This window comes from Myodes glareolus, chromosome 4 (assembly GCF_982192425.1).
Source record: "Myodes glareolus chromosome 4, mMyoGla1.1, whole genome shotgun sequence".
Taxonomy (NCBI): Eukaryota; Metazoa; Chordata; class Mammalia; order Rodentia; family Cricetidae; genus Myodes; species Myodes glareolus.
In genome coordinates, this window is record NC_142029.1 from 98,950,356 (window position 1) to 98,968,096 (window position 17,741).

The 17,741-nt window shown below is 43.1% G+C and overlaps 1 protein-coding gene across 2 annotated transcripts in view; it reads right to left on the minus strand.

Moving 5' to 3' along the window:
- Ncapd3 (non-SMC condensin II complex subunit D3) overlaps nucleotides 1-17,741 on the minus strand; it is a 75,212-nt gene that overhangs the window by 26,791 nt on the left and 30,680 nt on the right. For both annotated transcript variants that reach the window (XM_087905748.1, XM_048458806.3), the window contains 6 exons: nucleotides 7,892-8,083; nucleotides 7,488-7,585; nucleotides 7,263-7,378; nucleotides 2,864-2,971; nucleotides 515-629; nucleotides 319-423 (listed from right to left, as the gene is read on the minus strand). In XM_087905748.1, coding sequence (XP_087761874.1) covers nucleotides 319-423; nucleotides 515-629; nucleotides 2,864-2,971; nucleotides 7,263-7,378; nucleotides 7,488-7,585; nucleotides 7,892-8,083 — 734 coding nt within the window. The remainder of the gene's footprint in view (nucleotides 1-318; nucleotides 424-514; nucleotides 630-2,863; nucleotides 2,972-7,262; nucleotides 7,379-7,487; nucleotides 7,586-7,891; nucleotides 8,084-17,741) is intronic.

Genomic DNA, 17,741 nt, shown 5'->3' on the forward strand with positions numbered 1-17,741 from the left:
CACTTCCTGTCTTCTGCCTTGAAATGACCAGCCAGTGCTACCACGCTTTCACTCTGTAAGATGCGCCCTCTGAAGCACGCACTGAGGTTCCCCTCTGTCAGCTATTTCACCACAGCAATGAGTGACAGTCTCCAGGGCTCTCACTGAGTGCTCTGTTATATCTGCAGCGTTGGTCTCTCACAGTAGAATTAACTCTTAAAGTCATAGAAGCTAGAGTAGGCACAGCCTCAACAGGGCATAGCACATTACTGTGGTTTAAGCTTCTCAGAGACAGAAGCTACACAGACTACAGTCACATTTCCACCATGGCACTCTTACCTAAAGTGATGATGGCATGTGCTCTAATCACGGAAGACATGGCAGAGCTGACCTGGAAAGGCAGCTGACTAGCTAGGGCATCTGTGGTCCCTTGGGATGATGGTACTGTGGGGAAGGGAGAGGAAATGGATTATTACTGAGACAGTTAATGAGCCTCAGGAGAGAATGGTGCAGAGTATGACTTCAAAGGCCTTACATTGATCCACATGAGAAGAAGAAGCCAGAATAGACTGGATTAGAAGGAAGATTCGCTTCTCAACAATAGCTGGACATAACTGGGCTATATCTCCTATGGTAAAAATACATTTCACCTGCAAAGAGAATTGATTTTGCAGTAAAAGGCAAAAAGAACATAAACTCTAGCTAAGTAACATGCGAAATGAGCATTATTTTGTTTCACAAATTACAAAAAGATCACTACTTTTTCAGAAAATATACATGACTAGTAATAAAAATTTAATTGCTACTTACTAAAATTCATTACAAATTAGAATTTTATCATCTAAATCCAGACATTTCTGTGAATAATTGGAACTTATATTAATAATTATGTTGCAATAGAAGGTGTCATCCCTTCATATTAACATATACAACAAGTGTTTAAAGAATACAAAGATGCCATGTGAAAGCTATGGGTTTCATAATAATTTTGCTGAGTATTCTGCAGTTAGTGGGTACTTCTTTCTTCTTTTCGGTTTTTCGAGACTGGGTTTCTCTGTGTAATAATAGCCTTGGCTGTTCTGGAACTAGCCTTGTAGAGCAGGCTGACCTCAAATTCACAGAGATCCACCTGTCTCTGCCTCCTGAGTGTTGGGATTAAAGGCGTGCACCACCATGTCTGGTGTGGGTATTTATTTACTCCTACAATAGCCTGGTGAATACCTCCATGAAACCAGCCGATTAATTTTCCTAGCAGTGAAATCCAGACCGACAACATACATAAACAGTCTGGGAGTCTAGCTCAGTGGTAGAAATCACTGCCCTAGCATGCTCAAGATCCTGTGTTTGATCCCTAGCACTTCAAACTAAATTTGTTTTGAGATGCATGTAAGCTCTATGTACTGTAAAACATAATTCCAATCTATCCTCCAGGTTAGTGTGTCCTGCTCAGAACACACACCAAGTACTATTTTCTCATAGCCAGCTACCACTATTTCTGTTTTCTAGTGATATCCTGTTTTAATAAATAATATTGTTTTTCTTTACTCCGAAGATGAATGAGCATTATTTAAGTCAAATGTCAGGTGAAAGCTTGTTTTAGAGCTAGAGACAGCTATACCTGCATCATGCCTACAATCTTAGTTACTGGGGATGGGGTGTGGTGGCAGGGTCACTTGGGCCCAGAAGTTTAAGGTCAGTCCAAGCAACATAGCAAGATCTTGACTCAAATAAACAAAACCAATTACTTGGCTGGGTGGTGGTGGTGCACTTGGGAAGCAGAGGCAGGCAGATGCCTATGAGTTCAAGGCCAGCCTGGTCTACAGAGTGAGTTTCAGAACAGGCTCCAAAGCTACACAGAGAAACCTTGTCTTGAAGAAAAAAAAGAAAGAAAGAAAAAGAAATCTAAAAAACTCCTTAACCTAATAGTACAAGCAATCGAGTTTTTAAAAAAACTTGAACATAAGATACAGTGTTTTGTTTTGTAATATTGGTGTGGGTTGTGACTGACACTTGCTAAAACCCAAGTCCTCTGAAGTGCACAGCTGCCGAGTCCCACGATGCTAATGCTTATCACTGACTGTGCGCACATGGAGCTGCCGGCAGAGTGGCCTTCCCTTACAGCTCTAGCCCTGGTCCATAATCACTAACAAGAGCTGAGCTGGCCGGGCAGGAGCTGAGTACAGAGAGGACGTGCTCTCCTCATTTAAACAGAGGAGAAAACCAACCGGGTTTGGTTACATGACAATCCATCCTGAAGGCTTCTTTTCTCTGTCAGACAATGTCAGATGCCAGATCAGAATCCTTGTTAACAGATGTGCTAACTGCATTATGTGTCCTGACTCACAGGGGTCTCATAAGCTGACACTATTAAAGTAGGGAGTGTCCATCAACATAACTGGCTCGGCGAAGAGCATCTGTGTCCTGGGTGGTTAAATTTCCCCTTTTATTTTGCATATTCCCAAAGTTCAGCTCTATTTCTGCAGGGCTACGGTCTAGTGTTTAAATGGCCCAGAAGACATGTTAGAATTATTTTAAAAGTCAAATGGCCAAACAGGCATTGGAGATATGTCAGCAGTTAAGTGCACTTGCTGTTCTTGCAGAGGACCTGAGTTTGGTCCCTAGCAGCTCACAAACGCCTGTGACTCCAGCTCCATAGCATCTAGAAATGTCTTCTGGTTTCCACAGTGTCTGCATGTACATACATGTACCTTCCTCCCCCAAGCACACACACACAAGCATACATATAATTCAAAAAACAAAAACAAAACCCCAAAAAGTAAGCTATAAAAGGCTTTCCCCCAACAATATCAACTGAAACTCACACTCCACAATCATCTCTGAAGATATCCTGCTATTGGAAAACTAAGAAAAAGCAGCTGCTTACCACCAGGTCTTCATTCATGTGCCCTGCCCCATCTTCCTTCAGAAGGATGTCAGAGAGGTGGTGCTCGCAGGTGGAGAGCACATCCCTGCACACCTGCTTCAGCAGTTCCTGCACAAGTCACAGGTTAGCTATGAGGGGGCTCACATGGCTCAGATGACTCCCCAAGCCCAGTTCTCAGGACCTCCAGGCTCTTGGAAGGCATGGAAGACCCCAGTCACCACACCCACGACTTTCACCTTTCCCATTGCTTGTCCCACACCACAGCAACGCTTGCAGCAACCTGATCATGGGAACCGGCTAGGGCAAATGTTGAAAGAGTATCGTGGTTATACTCTTTTACATTTGCTCTAGGAGAGCAAAAGGCAGACATAAAATCTGGTTCTTACATCTATAAACCACCTTTAACAGCAGTGCCCTCTGACAGTAGAGGGAAAATAGCAATTCTACCACACACAGGTAGAGAAGTAACTATTACAGCTAGCGCTTTACTTTTAAAAGACATAAAGTAAGGACTGATGTTAGGTATGGTAATCCTAGCACTTGGGAGGGGGAGGAGGGAAGATCCTGTATCCCACTTTGGTCTAGGCAAATGGAGAGCTCCTGGCCAGTGTGGCTACACAGTTAGACACTCCAGATATCAGGGATCTGAAGAGATGGCTAAGCAGTTAGGAGTGCTTGGTCCAGAAAAATGAGGTCTTGACTTCAGATTTCAGCACATACAAGCCAGGCATCCCTACAAATGCCTGTTCCAAAGTGGGCAGAGACAAAAGCATCATTGGGGCTTGCTGGTCTCCAGCCTAGCTGAAGGTTAAGGCCCAGGTTCAGGGAAAAGACCCTGCCCAAAAATGAATAGGTATGCAGGGATAGAAGAAGACACCCAACATCCTCTTCTGGCCCCGTTCTTATGCACATAGTCCAAGATATAGATATAGACAGACAGACAGACAGACAGACAGACAGACAGACACACACACACACACACACACACACACAGCAGTTGCTACTCTTCTGTAATATTTTAGGTACAGGATTTTAGCGTTTCTTATTGATTAAAGAAAGTTCTAGGGGGTCATTGCCACTCAAAACATATATTTCTGTGCCTAAGACCATTTCCAAAACCCAAAATTCTAGTACTTCATTGGCCATTCCAAAATACTTAGGTGTTCCACAGAAATGAATATTAGAACACACCCTTCTATTTTAGGGATAACTGTATTGCAGTGACAATATCTGTCACATGTATGTCAGGTGCGTTCAAAGGCTATCTTAGGAATCACCCAGGGAATGTGGTGTCACATCAGCACTTGCCAAATAGTAGAAAATCACAAACACAAAAAAATTTAATCTGACTTAGTCTAGCAATTTTCAAAACTACTGTGTTTATTATTCTTTCTTTTTTTAAAAAAAAACAAAATAAAACAAAAACCCAGGGTTTCTCTGTGTAGCCCTGGCTGTCCCTGAACTCAGAGATCCAACACCTTCCTTTGTCTCCTGAGTGCTGGGATTAAAGGTGTGCACCACCACCGCATCACACCTATGACTCTTAATAGATTATACAACCTAACCATCACTTGTTGGCCAAGGAAGCGCCTGAAATCAACAGGCCTTAATCCCTAGGAAGAGAGAACAGCTGCCTTGTATAAACAGCCTAAGACAAGGACCTGGCTGAGCTGAAGTAACTACTCAGAACCACAGAGCCTGTGAAAACTGTCACGGCCAAACAATTCAGGGATCCTTGCTATACAACAGCTAGTGTCCAGCTTTGGCACAACTTCTTGTGAGCACCTTCAATGCCAGGGACAGGTACCAAGACAAACCCTTGATTTTAGGCATACAACTGAAGGTTTTCTTCAGTTGACTGAGATTTGCTCCTTTATAACTTCCAAACACTTGTATATATTGGGCATCTGAGTACACCAAACAAATTTGTTTATGTTAAAGTCTGCATATATCTGAATTCTGCTGGGCAGCTTGTCTCACATAGCTTCTTACATGCTACACAATTTGCTTCACAAACCCCTCATCTAAATGTCTTCCATATAAAGTCCATTTCTCAAGTTGTTTCTAAAATGGTGTCTCTGAAACTGAGTTATAGAAAACAGCTAGGACTTAAGGCAGGTCAGGACCACTGCCCTCTTATTCTAGACACTTTCTTTCCCCACTGATATAGTCCAAGTTCTCATCAAGAGTTTAATGACATCCACAGAAGTTCTATTCTTACCAAGCTTACAGATACCAAAAATGTTCAAGATCGCCATCTAAGTGTACAGCACTGCTGAGTGGGGCCCTGATCGTCTACTCCGATTGTTTCTTGTTCTCATAGAGCACTTATTTACAGGGGACAAGGACAAGTGTATTTACAGCGACTCAAGCCAGAAAAACCTCAAGGTCTTCTTCTACTGTTGACTGCCACGGGAGATGCTGGCCAAAAAAAAGCACCTTGGCCCTTGGCCTGAGTACTGCCATTTTGACTTCAGACTCTATTTTACCTATTGGATGAAACACAGTTCAAGTTCCCAAGCCCAAGAGGAGCTGAGAACTTTCCAAAGCTGACTCACCTCCTCCTTAGACAATAGAAACAGTCTGTTATGTCCCTTAGTTCTTTAAAACATATACTGCTCCTAACAGAAAGAACAAATGAATTTGGTTGGCTGGGCTGAAAAGCTCCCATTCTGTGTCAGCTGACAACACACAAGGAAAGTCCCTAATATTTGATTCTTGCTTGGTGAAAACTGTAACTCGGCAGCAAATGCTTGTGATTTTTGTGCATATGAACCCTGTTTCTGCCCCTGAGGAGCTGTCCTGAGAAACGAGGCTCCTGTGTCCTTGTCCTGCAGCCCCAAACAATCAGTGACCTGCTTATGGGGTGATTTATTAAATCTTTGGAACCCATAAGTGTTGTCTCTCTCAGTCCTGGACTGGGTGTAACACTACCACAATTCAAGTTTTCTTGTAGCTGTTTGTTTCTAAATCCAAGGATGATGTTTTTGTATTCTCCCAGGCTCTAATAACAATATAACTATTTGTATTCTCCCAGGCTCTAATAACAATAACTAAACAGTCTGATGACCCTGGACATTCACAAGAAGAACCCACAGCAGAGATGATTTTTTCTAGCATGCCGGGAAGCTAGAAACTGACCTTCCTTCCAACCCCAGCTCTGCCATCAGCAGGGTGTGTGCCACCGATCCTTAAAACCTGCCACCAAATTTCCCAAGATTTTATGCCAAACAACACAGCACCAGCTACACCATGTTTTCTTACTGTTCGATACTATTTAACTTGCAAATCTGATGGCCTCCATGGGTGCCCTAACACACATCACACTCACTCAAAGACACACATCTATATAGGAAAACGAAAAATTAAAAAAACCAACAAAAGAGTATACTTCAATATGAAAGCAGAAGACAATAATAAAATGATTTATTAGAAATATTCATATGGGGGGCTGGAAAGATGGTTCAGTGGTTGGTGGTACTGGCTACTCTTCCAGAGGATCTGGGTTCAGTTCCCAACACCCACATGACAGCTTGCAACTGTCTGTGGCTCCTGTTCTGGGAAACCTGACACCCTCATACAGACATACATGCAGGCAAAACATCAATGTACATAAAATAAAAAAAAGAAATACTGATATGGTTGGTGAGATGAGTCAGTTGTGAGATGGCGCGGTGGGTGAAGATCCCCGCTGCCAAGCCTGGCATTCTGAGTTCTATCCTGGACCCACCTGGTGGAAGGACAGAACTGACTCCAAAGGTGTCTTCTGACCTCCACACATTTGCTATCATAGTCACAGTAAATACTTAAAACTCAAAAACAATCCTGACAGGAGAATTTTCCAGCAGTTGTTAAAGTAATTGCCTTACATAAAGTATTCATTTAGATTTTTGACTATTCATATAAAATTACTAAAATTAATAAAATATTTATAAAAAATTACCAGTTGGCTAGGCAACTTTGGAGACACAATCCCAGCAGGAAACCCTTGAGTGACAAAATAGCACAGGCATTCCAGAGGAATATGACACAGCAAAGGATCAAACACCATTGGCTGCGCATGGAACTCTACAATTAGGTAAAAGACAATGCCGCAGATGCTCTTGGGATACTCAGGCTAGCACTTACGAAAAGATAGTCTTGCAGAATTGTCACCAGGGAGATGAATATCACTCAGGAGGCACACACGACTAAAAGACTCTTGCTTGTGGAGCCAACGGCTATCTAAGAGAGCGTGTCTTCAGCCGTCAACCCTTAAAGCCAGCAGCTGGACATACGGTGCTGACTGGTGGCAAAAGCTACCTCCCATGCCCTCTGTTCACAGACAACACTTCTCAGACTTCAGACAGAGCAGCATGCTGGAGCCGGAGATGAAGCACAGGAGGGTGTGTGGCCATACCTGCTCTTCCAGCGGTGTCTTTGCAGACGCTCGGCAGAGCCCTTGCAAAGTGTCAACAGACGAACTGATGAGCTCTAGAGACCACTGAAATCCATTCAGCTTGCCCTTGATAACACCTAAAAAATGAAAAACCTGAAATTTAACTGCTTACAAAATACACAGAACTATATACATAAAAACCTGCGGTAAACAGCAAGGTCTCAAGACAGTCTCCTTTAGACTCACCAACTATTTTGTCCCGGGTGCTCCTGGGAAGGTGCTTTGCAATATGCCCAATGACGCATAGCATATAACCTAACGTGTTTGAATTTGGAGACTGTTCGCTAGAGAAAAGGAGAAAGTGCCAAATTAAATAGCATGCTGCCAAAACCACCACTACCACCACTACCACCCCAACTCCTTCTGGATTATTAAAATTAAAAGTCAAGTTGTTAAATGGCTTAACTGTGAGGTCTGGAAACATTAAGGTGCTTAATGAACTTTGACAAAGATAAACTGCTTATTTTTTCAACTTGCTCTTAAGCCAGAATTTAAAGCAATAGCTATGACAGCAGGCCATTTCCTGAAGACATGAGCTTTGCTTCCAGCCAATCGGTGCCTGCTAGTGACTACTTTATAAGCATGCAAACCTGCTGAGCTTCTCCCATGACTCCATTATTTTGGTGTAGTCCAGCTTGGGTGATGAGCAAGTGATCTTGGAGAGCAGCATCCATGCTGGTGCTGAGTGCTCGGTGTCAGTGTGGGATATCACACTGTTTATAAAAGTGGATGAGAATTTATCTTTCTTGGACCAAATACGAAAAGCCTTATTTAAATAGCGGCTAGAAAAAAAAGAGAGAGAGAGAAGAAAAAGGAGACATGTAACTATAAATACAGCAAAATGTTCCGACCAAGCTCTCACTGGAAGGGATCAACTTCTGCAGTTCCAGGATTTCTCTGGCACCTAAAACATCCACTCAGTGAGCCCAGCCTTTTGCATATCTGATATCAAATAAGGTGTCTTAATTTTCCCTTCAGAATAAGTTGTCCTTATCTCCCCCCTCACAAAATACTATTTACAACAAAGGAGAAAATTGCAAAATCATCCCCTCCAAAATTTCCACATAAATAGCTTACTATAACAGGCAAGTCCATGTTGATAGGAACAAAGCAACAAGAATAGATACACTGTTCTTTATTTAATGTGATACTGGAGAGAAAGGACATCATAGCATTTAAACATGGCATAGCAAACGAGCTAGAACTTGCTAAACCTTAGTAATACATGAATAAAATTTAAAAGCTTCCAATGTACAAGTATCCATGTTACTGTTTTTGTGTGTTATGTGATAGGATCATGTTCTTGAGGTTGGTGCTGAGTGTCCTTCTCAATCTTCACCTTATCTTTTGAGTCAGGGTCTCTCACTGAGCCCGGAACTCACTGTTCAACCACACAAGCTGGCCAGAAAACCTCAAGGATCCTCTCGGCTACTTTCCCAGGGCTGGCATTATCGCCATGTGTCACCACACAAATCTTTTTTTTTTTTTTTTAAATGGAGAATGAGTCCTGGGGATCCAAAATGCAGGTCTCCAAACTTGTGGGGTAAGCACAATACAAACTGATGCACTCCCTGCCCAGTGCCCGTCACTCTTGTTTTAAATCACTTTTATTTTCTTTCCATAGAATGGAAGGAGATGCTATGACCCATGAGACAATGCCACAGTATACATTTGAAAGAAGACAAAAACATGGCTCCCGGAGCTGGAGGGGTGACATGTGCAAGACGCTGGATCTGATCTCCTGCCAAAAGAAAGGATGAAGGGAAAGGATGGAGGGAGGGAACCAGGAAGAGAAGAAATAATAACAAAACGCGATTATATCCTTCCTTTGTGCTTTTGTAACACACTTCCTACAAAAACTGACTTTGCTCTGTGAAATTTCCACCAGATTGAGAGCAACCTAAAGAGAGTGAGGTGTCAAGTCCTGCAACTTCTGAGCACTGAGAGCAGGGCATTGAAAATAAAGTACTCAAAATGTCTGTTAACTGAACCCACTAGACCTCCTCTTCTATGTCCTTCTACTCTCCACCCCAACACTTGTTAAGCAGCTCTGCGATGCCTTCCTCCAACTCCATTACCTCCACCTTATTCTATCCTTGTTACCTATGACTTAAGTCACTTTTACGCAGGTGGTGTGGGAGGTCTTTCTGTCTATGTGTTGCTTTTATTGGTTAATGAATAAAGGAACTGCTTTGGGCCTATAGCAGAGCTATAGCAGAACAGAGCTAGGCAGGGAAAACTAAACGGAATGTTAGGAAAAAGAAGGTGGAGTCAGACAGATGCTATGGAGCTGCAGCCTGAGTCAGACATGTCGAAACTTTGCTGGTAAGCCCCTGCCATATGGTGATATACAGATTAATAGAAATGGATTAAATTAATGTAAGAGTTAGCCAATAAGAAACTAGAGCTAATGGGCCAAGCAGTGATTTAATTAACACAGTTTCTGTGTGATTATTTCAGGTCTAAGCTTGCCAGGCAGCTGGGAACCCACACACAGGTCTGTGTTTTCAACCTACAGCTTGATCCCCGTGGTCTTCAAACATAAATCTATTCTCTGTAGGTCCTAAAATGTAAATGCCTATCTTCTCCCTCTATATGAGTTCACCAGCAACTTGTTCCTTGCTACTCTGCTTTTAATGTAAGGTCAAGTTTCTTGGCAAGCTGTATTATATAGCTCCCATTTACTTTGGGTCACACGAGCCATCAGTGCACTGAGGAGCTAGTGCAGTACACACAACCCCATGCACCCAGGGTTGTTGTCTCCCCTGGCTGTGCTTCTGCTCCTTGCTAGCTTTCAAGAGCCAAGTTGGGGAGCCGGAGAGATGGCCCCATGGTGAATAATCCACATGGCTCTTGCAGAGGATCAGAGTTTGGGTCCCAGCAGCCAGGTTGAGTGGCTTACTGCCAACTGTGACTCCAGCTTGTCCCCTTCTGGCTTCTTTAGACAACTGCACTCAAGTGTACATACCCTAGAAAGATATACAGATGCACATACAATTTTAAAAAAATAAATCTTAAGTAAAAAGTCAATTCAAAGGTCAGCACTTGTTCTCTGTTGACTAAAGATCTTAACATAAATCTTGTATATTACTGTTTATAAAACTCTTTATTCCATCAACCTTACAGTTCTTAGTAGTGCTTTCTGGGGGTATGTATTATGTATGTACGTATGTATGTATGAGCATGGGTGTACATGTCTGTGGGTGATGTGCACAGAGCACATGTAAGCACATACATATGTGTGAACGTCAGAGGTGACTTCCTCCAACACTATCCATCTGATTTGCTTTGATTTATATGTTAAGAATGCATATGTTTGTGTGTGTACTTGTGGGTATGTGTATATGTAGGCCACAAGTCTATGTCAGGAGTCTTCTTCCATTTCATTTATTTAAAACAGGGTCGCTTACTAAGGCTGGAGTTTATCAATTTGGTTGTAGTATTATCTGGCCAGCAAGCTGGAATTCTCCTGTCTCTGCCTCTCTCAGAGCTGGGATTACCAAGCCCAGCCTTTTATGTGTGTGCTGTGGATCCAAATTCAAGGCCAGAACCCTGACTCTGGCTATCATGCTTCCTTAGCAAGCACTTTACCACTGAGCCATTTCTCCAGTCCCTCCACCTTTCCTGCACTGAACCTGGAGTTCACTGAGCACCCAGGCTTACTAGCCAACGAGCTCCAGGGCTCCAGCTACCTCTCCTCGCTCTATTCCCAGCACCGCATTAACAGTTACCTGCTGCTATGAGGGCTGGGGATTCACACTCACATCCTCATATTTGTGTTGACAGTGACACCACGCAGCAAGTCATCTCCCGGGCTCTCTAATAATACTTTCTGCTTTTCAGACTGATTCTCCAGATCAGCTCTCTTATAGTTTCAGTGCAAGACTTCTTCAGATTTACTCACTTATTCACGTATATGTATTTTTAGTGGCACTGGACCTTGTGCGTACTAGGGAAATACTCCTACCACTGAGCTACACCCTATGCAGAGATTCCTTAAATCCTTTAAAATTAGTCAACATCCCCAAAGAACTCTGTGTATGTAGGATGGATGGAGAGGCGTGCGTGCATCACACAAACACACATACACACCACTGCCGCCACCACGTTAGGAATTTAAATGTTTACCAGTTAAAAATTAATAATACATTGGACCTGGACCTGGTAGTACAAGACTGTAATCCTAGTTACTCAGAAGGATGAGACAGGAGGATTGCACATTCAATGACATCCTGGGCTACAGAATGAGGTGAAGGGCAGCTTGGGCAATTTATCAAGATGCTATCTCAAAATAAAAATCAAAAAGAAAGGCCGAGGACATAGCGAAGTGGCAGAGCACTTGTCTATCATACATAAAGACATCTAGTATACTTCAATCCCTAATGCTGAAAATAAAAACCAAAAGCAACAAAAAAAACTAGAACCACCAAACCCATTTATATCAGGATAAGTAATAGTATTCTTTTCAAAAACAGCTCTTCCCAAACAAAGTAAATGGGGCGAGTCAGTGCTGCGTCCCTTTGTAAACCTCATAAGTCTGGCTCAAATACAAATGGGGTGCTTGTATCTGCTTCTGTGTGCAATCTGTTCCAGTATCGTCACATTGCTTCTGGAACGTCAACCCTATAATTATGAAAGAATAAAAGTGAAAATGCCAAGAAACCTCTTAATGTTATGAATAAAAACTCTACTCCTACCCTAGCCCATGTCTTCACAGCAGCTCCACATGATCATCACACTTTAGGCCTCCTTTCTACATTTCTCCCACTTTGGGGGTAATCCTGATGGCTGACTTATTAGGGGAAGAAAGAAGAGAAAGCCCCAGCACTCCCTTATCCCTCCCTCCTTTATAAAGTTCTTCCTGTAACCTTCCGCAGGCTTCTTCACTAAATATCCATCATCTTTCATTCACCCTCGGTAGTCATCTGCCTTTAACCTCTGACCTCTACATAAACCTAGATTCAGATAGGTTTGCTCTCTCTGAGAAGAGAACAATACTTAGAGGACGCTGTGATGCTAAAGAAGCATAAGATAAGCCTCAATTTCAGACATAAACATGCCCACAGACGAAGGAAATTCAAAAACTCAGGCTAGATGTGATGGCCACTCTTGGTTATCAATTTAACTACACCTGGAGTTAACTCAAACCCAAACGGCTGGGCACCTGAGGGATTGAATCATCTGAAGTGGGGAGACCCCCTTCCAATTCCTATCTTTGTGGTGAGGCAGGAAGACCCACTGTTAATGTGGGCCACACCCTCTGCTGGCCACATAAAGGCCATGGAAGGAGGAAGACTGCTCTCTTTGACTTCTGCTCTAACTTTCACTAGCAAGCCCATTTCATTCAATGGAATTAGAGTCTACTTTTTCGGGATCCTCACATATACTGAGGATCAGCTGAGACATTCATTATTCTGGCTAGTATTATGTCATCTTGATACAGGTTAGAGTTATCTGAAAGAGGAAACCACAATGGAAAAAAAGCCTCTATAACAGCCAACTGTAATGCACTTTCTTAATTAGTGATCAATGGGGGAGGTGCCCAGCCCATTGTGGGTGGTGCTATCCTTAGGCTGGTGGTCCTGGGGTTTATAAGAAAGCAGGCTGAGCAAGCCATAGGGAGCAAGCCAGTAAGCAGCACCCTCCCATGGCTTCTGCATCAGTTCCTGCCACCTGCCCTGCTTGAGTTCCTGCCCTCATTGCTTTTGATGATGGACTGGGTTTTTTTTAAACTTTTTGTTCTTTTTTTTGTAGATTTATTTATTTATTATGTATACAGTAGTCTCAGTACTCTGCCTGCAGGCCAGAAAGGGGCACAAGATCTCATTACAGATGGTTGTGAGCCACCATGTGGTTGCTGGGAATTGAACTCAGGACCTTTGGAAGAACAGGCAATGCTCTTAACAGCTGAGCCATCTCTCCAGCCCCGATGATGGACTGTTACACAGAACTGTGGGTGAAACAAACCTTCTCATCTCCGAGTTACTTTTGGTCATGATGTTTCATCACAGCAATAGTAACCCTAACAAGTCAGCCTTGTGGATGGAACAACTACTGGATTTATGGACCTTCCATTGGTAGACAACCATTGCTGGTCCAGCTAGACCACAACCTGTTAGTTATTTTAATAAATCCCCTCTGTGTGTGTACCCTGTGTATTAGTATTCACGCATATGTACTGGCTTGCTCTTAGATCCTGATAGGATATGTTCTCAGCTGCAGTCACTAAGAGCACCTCCCATGCACATTTGCTACATTTCCTTTTAAAAGGTGGGTTTGCCCACCTCCTGTCTCTCTACTGCCATTCTTGTCCCCAGGGACCGGTCTCTGCATCCCTCTGTCCCCTTCTCTTTCCTCTTCCAATAAACCTCCTATGTGAGCCTTGTTGCATTGCATGACTTCTCTTTGTGGTGTCATTTTTAAAATTACAACTGTGTGTGTGTGTGTGTGTACCTACATATACTACATATATATATATATATATATATATATATATATATATATTCTCTAAGTCTTTTACTCTAGAGAACCCTAATACATCGGGGGAACCAAGGAAGACTGCCAGAGATAAGTGTAGGAAAATCTAAGAACAAATAAGATCAAACAAGGTGGAGTGGGCTAAAAGAACACTTCATAGAGAGAGCCTGCTCTCCGCAGAGGTACCTGTATGCAGGACAGACTGTGTGGGGAGCGGAGTGGGATTGTCAAGACCCAGAATGCACATGGTGGAAAACATAAGAGACAAAGATGAAGTAAACATCAAGGGATACAATAAGAGGGCATTTTCTGATGCTTTCTGAAAAGGTCAAACATGGAGAAAGGTCAGTGGGTGGACTTCAAGCAGACCAGACAGAAGAGACCCTGCCTGGGTGGGCTGGGATGCAAGAGAGGAAAGGAAGACACAGTTTTGGGATAAAAGACAACAAGCGTTCCTTTTACTTGAAATATACATTGCTGGGTTGTCTTCTCAGCAGGTTTTGACAAGTTATGCACTCCCCAAGCACACAAAACTGTCACTTTCTCAAATTCTCAGGAACACTTGGTTACAGTGGGGACTGTCAAGCCTCACATTTTAACCAACTGAAACTTGTGTTATTTTTAACTCTGTTGACTGTTAGAGAAGTTTAACATCAGATTCAATATCTCTTGTCTATTGTTCATTACTACTTCAACTTCTGTGAATTGCTTTTCACCTCATCTATTTTCTGTGAGGAGTCCTGGATAAGAATCATTAGTAAATACAGGTGGACCATCCCTCGTCTGGTTTACAGTTTTCAATCTGTCCTTCGTATGTTTTTTATGGTGTCATCTTAGTGTGGCTTCTGAGTTGCTATAGCAACACCTGGGGATGTGTAAGTGAAGAAGAACAGACCCTGTTTCACAGTTCTGAAAGCTCAGAAGTCTAAGGTTAAGGCTGCAGGTTTCGTGTATGCTGAGGGCGTTCTCTGCTCCAAGGTAGCGCCTTACATGCTGCATCCTCTGTGGAAAGCAAGAGTGCTCGCACAGCGCAAACGCACAAAGGTGGAGCGAGATAGCCCAGTCCTGAAAGAGTACAGCCCTGGCTGCCCAGCCCTTCTTACAGGACCCCACCTCATGATACTCACATATGTCAGTTCATCTCAACATGAGCTTTAAAAGGGAAACACGCAGCCACAGCAGCTGCTGGCAATCATTTTAACACAGAATCACCCTGCCACGTCGATGCAACTCCTTAGACTCAGGGTTGAACAGAAGATTCAATGGTTTCCCTTTAGAAGTGTGTAAAAGGCTGATCTGTCCCCCTCTAAAATCTCTATCTTATGTGACTGCATTCGGAGACAGTGCCTATAAAAGAACTGATAAAAATCAAAGGAGGCCACTAGCACACACCTTAATCAAATGTGACGGGTGTCTTTACAAGATGAGACTGGACCCTTACAGATTCCAGAAAAGACTTTGGGAGCATAGCAAGACAGGGCTGTCTGCAGGCCAAGAAGAGGCCTAGGAGAAAGCAGAGCTGCAAGAACTTTTCCCGGGACTCACCAGTCTCCAGAGCCGTGAGAAGTGAATGCCCACTGTCTAAGCCACCCGGACTGTGCTATGCTGTCACACTACACCTGGCAAACACAAGAGACTACTTCCACTAAAATGTTACATTTAACATCTCTGGAAAAAACAAAACAAAACAACAAAACCTAGGACTGTACCCGCCCCCCCTTTAAATAAAAGCAATTGTCTTAGGGTTTCAATTGCTGTGATGAAACACCATGACCAAAAAGCAAGTTGGGGAGGAAAGGGCTATTTGGTTAACACTTCCATATTACTGTTCATCATCAAAGGAAATCGGGATAGGAACTGAAACAGGGCAGCAACCTGGAGTCAGGCAGAGGCCAGGGAGGGGTGCTGTTTATTGTCTTGCTCAGTCCTCTAATAGAATCCAGGATGACCACCAGCGTAGAGAAAGCACCACCCAAAATAGGCTGGACCTTCCTCTATCAACCACTAATTAAGACAGTGCCTTACAGCTGGATCTCATGGAGACATTTTTCTCAATTGACGTTTCCTCTTTCAGATAACTCTAGTTTGTGTCCAGCTGACTAAAACTGTCGGAACAGTAGTAATACATTCTCTCACTATGGTGACACATACAGAGAAGGCTGTGACACCTATTTAATGTGTCTAGGCTGGGTGGCTGGTGGAGTAGGCTGAAGGCTGAGTCTGAGCAAGAGCAGACTTCTTTTTGGCAGTTATTTTTATTCATTTTGAAATCAGATAGCTGTATGTTTAAAAACATTAAGAAATGGGACTGAAATGAAGCTATAAATACTCGTAACCACAGCATTTGTACTTCAAAGACAGGCATTTAAAGGGTACTCATGTCCTATCAAGCTTTAGAGAATGCATATCACAGGATGTTTAGGGGGAATCATGTTGATATACATTATATAGGAGAACATGAAACACCAATGAGCTCAGTGTTTAGTTAAGTTAAAAAGTAACCAAATTTAAGAAAAGTCACCTTGAGAGGGAGTCTACTGCTTTAAATTGAGCAACCCTGGACACCTAAGACTAGAGGATAACTATCTAGAACCGTCTGTGAGGAACTATCTAGATTGCATTCACTGACATTCAGTGGGGACAGAGCTCTCTGCTACTTCACTGTGGACACAATGTGAGCAGCCCCGCAAGCTCCTGCTGCCGTGACTTCGCCATCTTGGCAGACCATAACATGGGACAAGAAGCCAAGTCAAACCCTTTCCTCCTAAAGTCACGTTTGTCGGGTATTTTATCACAGCAACAGGAGAAGAAACTAAGGCCGAAACAAGAGTGAGCAAGTAGTAGGCTGTGCTGCTGAGTGAGCCTCTCCCCAAAGGAACATCAGCAAATGCGTAGGTGAGACGGAGAAAGCGCTGACCACATGAATGAATTTTTAGCGGTAAAGTTTTAATACCAAAGGGATGAAGATATCAAATAACCCATCATCTGCTCTTGAAAACGAGGAAACTCGGGTCCAGAAAGAAGTTCTCTGCAAAGGCCACAGGGCAGAAGTTTAAGGCAATCGATTACTTTCTGTTGTATAACCACATGGAAAAGTCTGTCTCTTGTGTGACAAGCAGATGTAAAGAAAAGAAAAAGCAGTCACTATCATCTAAATACAAACCGACCATAAGATCATTGCAGTCAAGGTGCCACCACAGACCCTACTCCTCGCTATAACGTCCACCACCCTCAATGTTACCAAACAGAGACAAAAGCACAGAGCTATTTAACCCACTAGCTCATTAAAATGTGTACGGTTTAGCTTTTATGAATGAAAATGTAGGCTGGGTGTGGAGGACACTAATCTCAGAACTTGGGAGCCTAAGGACAGTCTGGTCTATAGAGGGAGTTACAGAATCCCTGGGGCTACACAGAAAACTCTGTCTTGAAAAAAACCAGAAAACAAAATCAAACAAAAAACAAGGAAAACTGTAGGCCCCCTAATAGCAGGCAGTGGGGTGTTGATGCTCCAGTGCCACACTGTGTTCTGCACTACACAGAGCCAGTCTGAAACTGGAAAGGAGTCGGGAGGGAGCACAGTGGTCCAGGCACCACCAAAACACTCACCACAGAAGTGCTGAGAGCTGACGAGGAGCAAGAAGAAAGGGTCTTCACATACACTAAGACTCTGGATGACTGATCTTTAGATGTCAATGGAAAAATTATTATTAAAACACCATATGAGGGCCAGAAAGATAACTCAGGTGGTTAACAGGACTTGCCACACAATGGCTCAAAAAACATACACAACTCTATAGTTTCTAGTTCCAGAGAATCCGATGCCACCTCTGGCTCCTCAAGTACTGACCGTCTGTCTCTCTCTTTCTCCCTCCCTCCCCTCTCTCTCTCACACACACCTTTTATGCACATAAAATAAACTCTTTAAAACACAGCACAACAAAGAGCAGCACACGGCCTTCT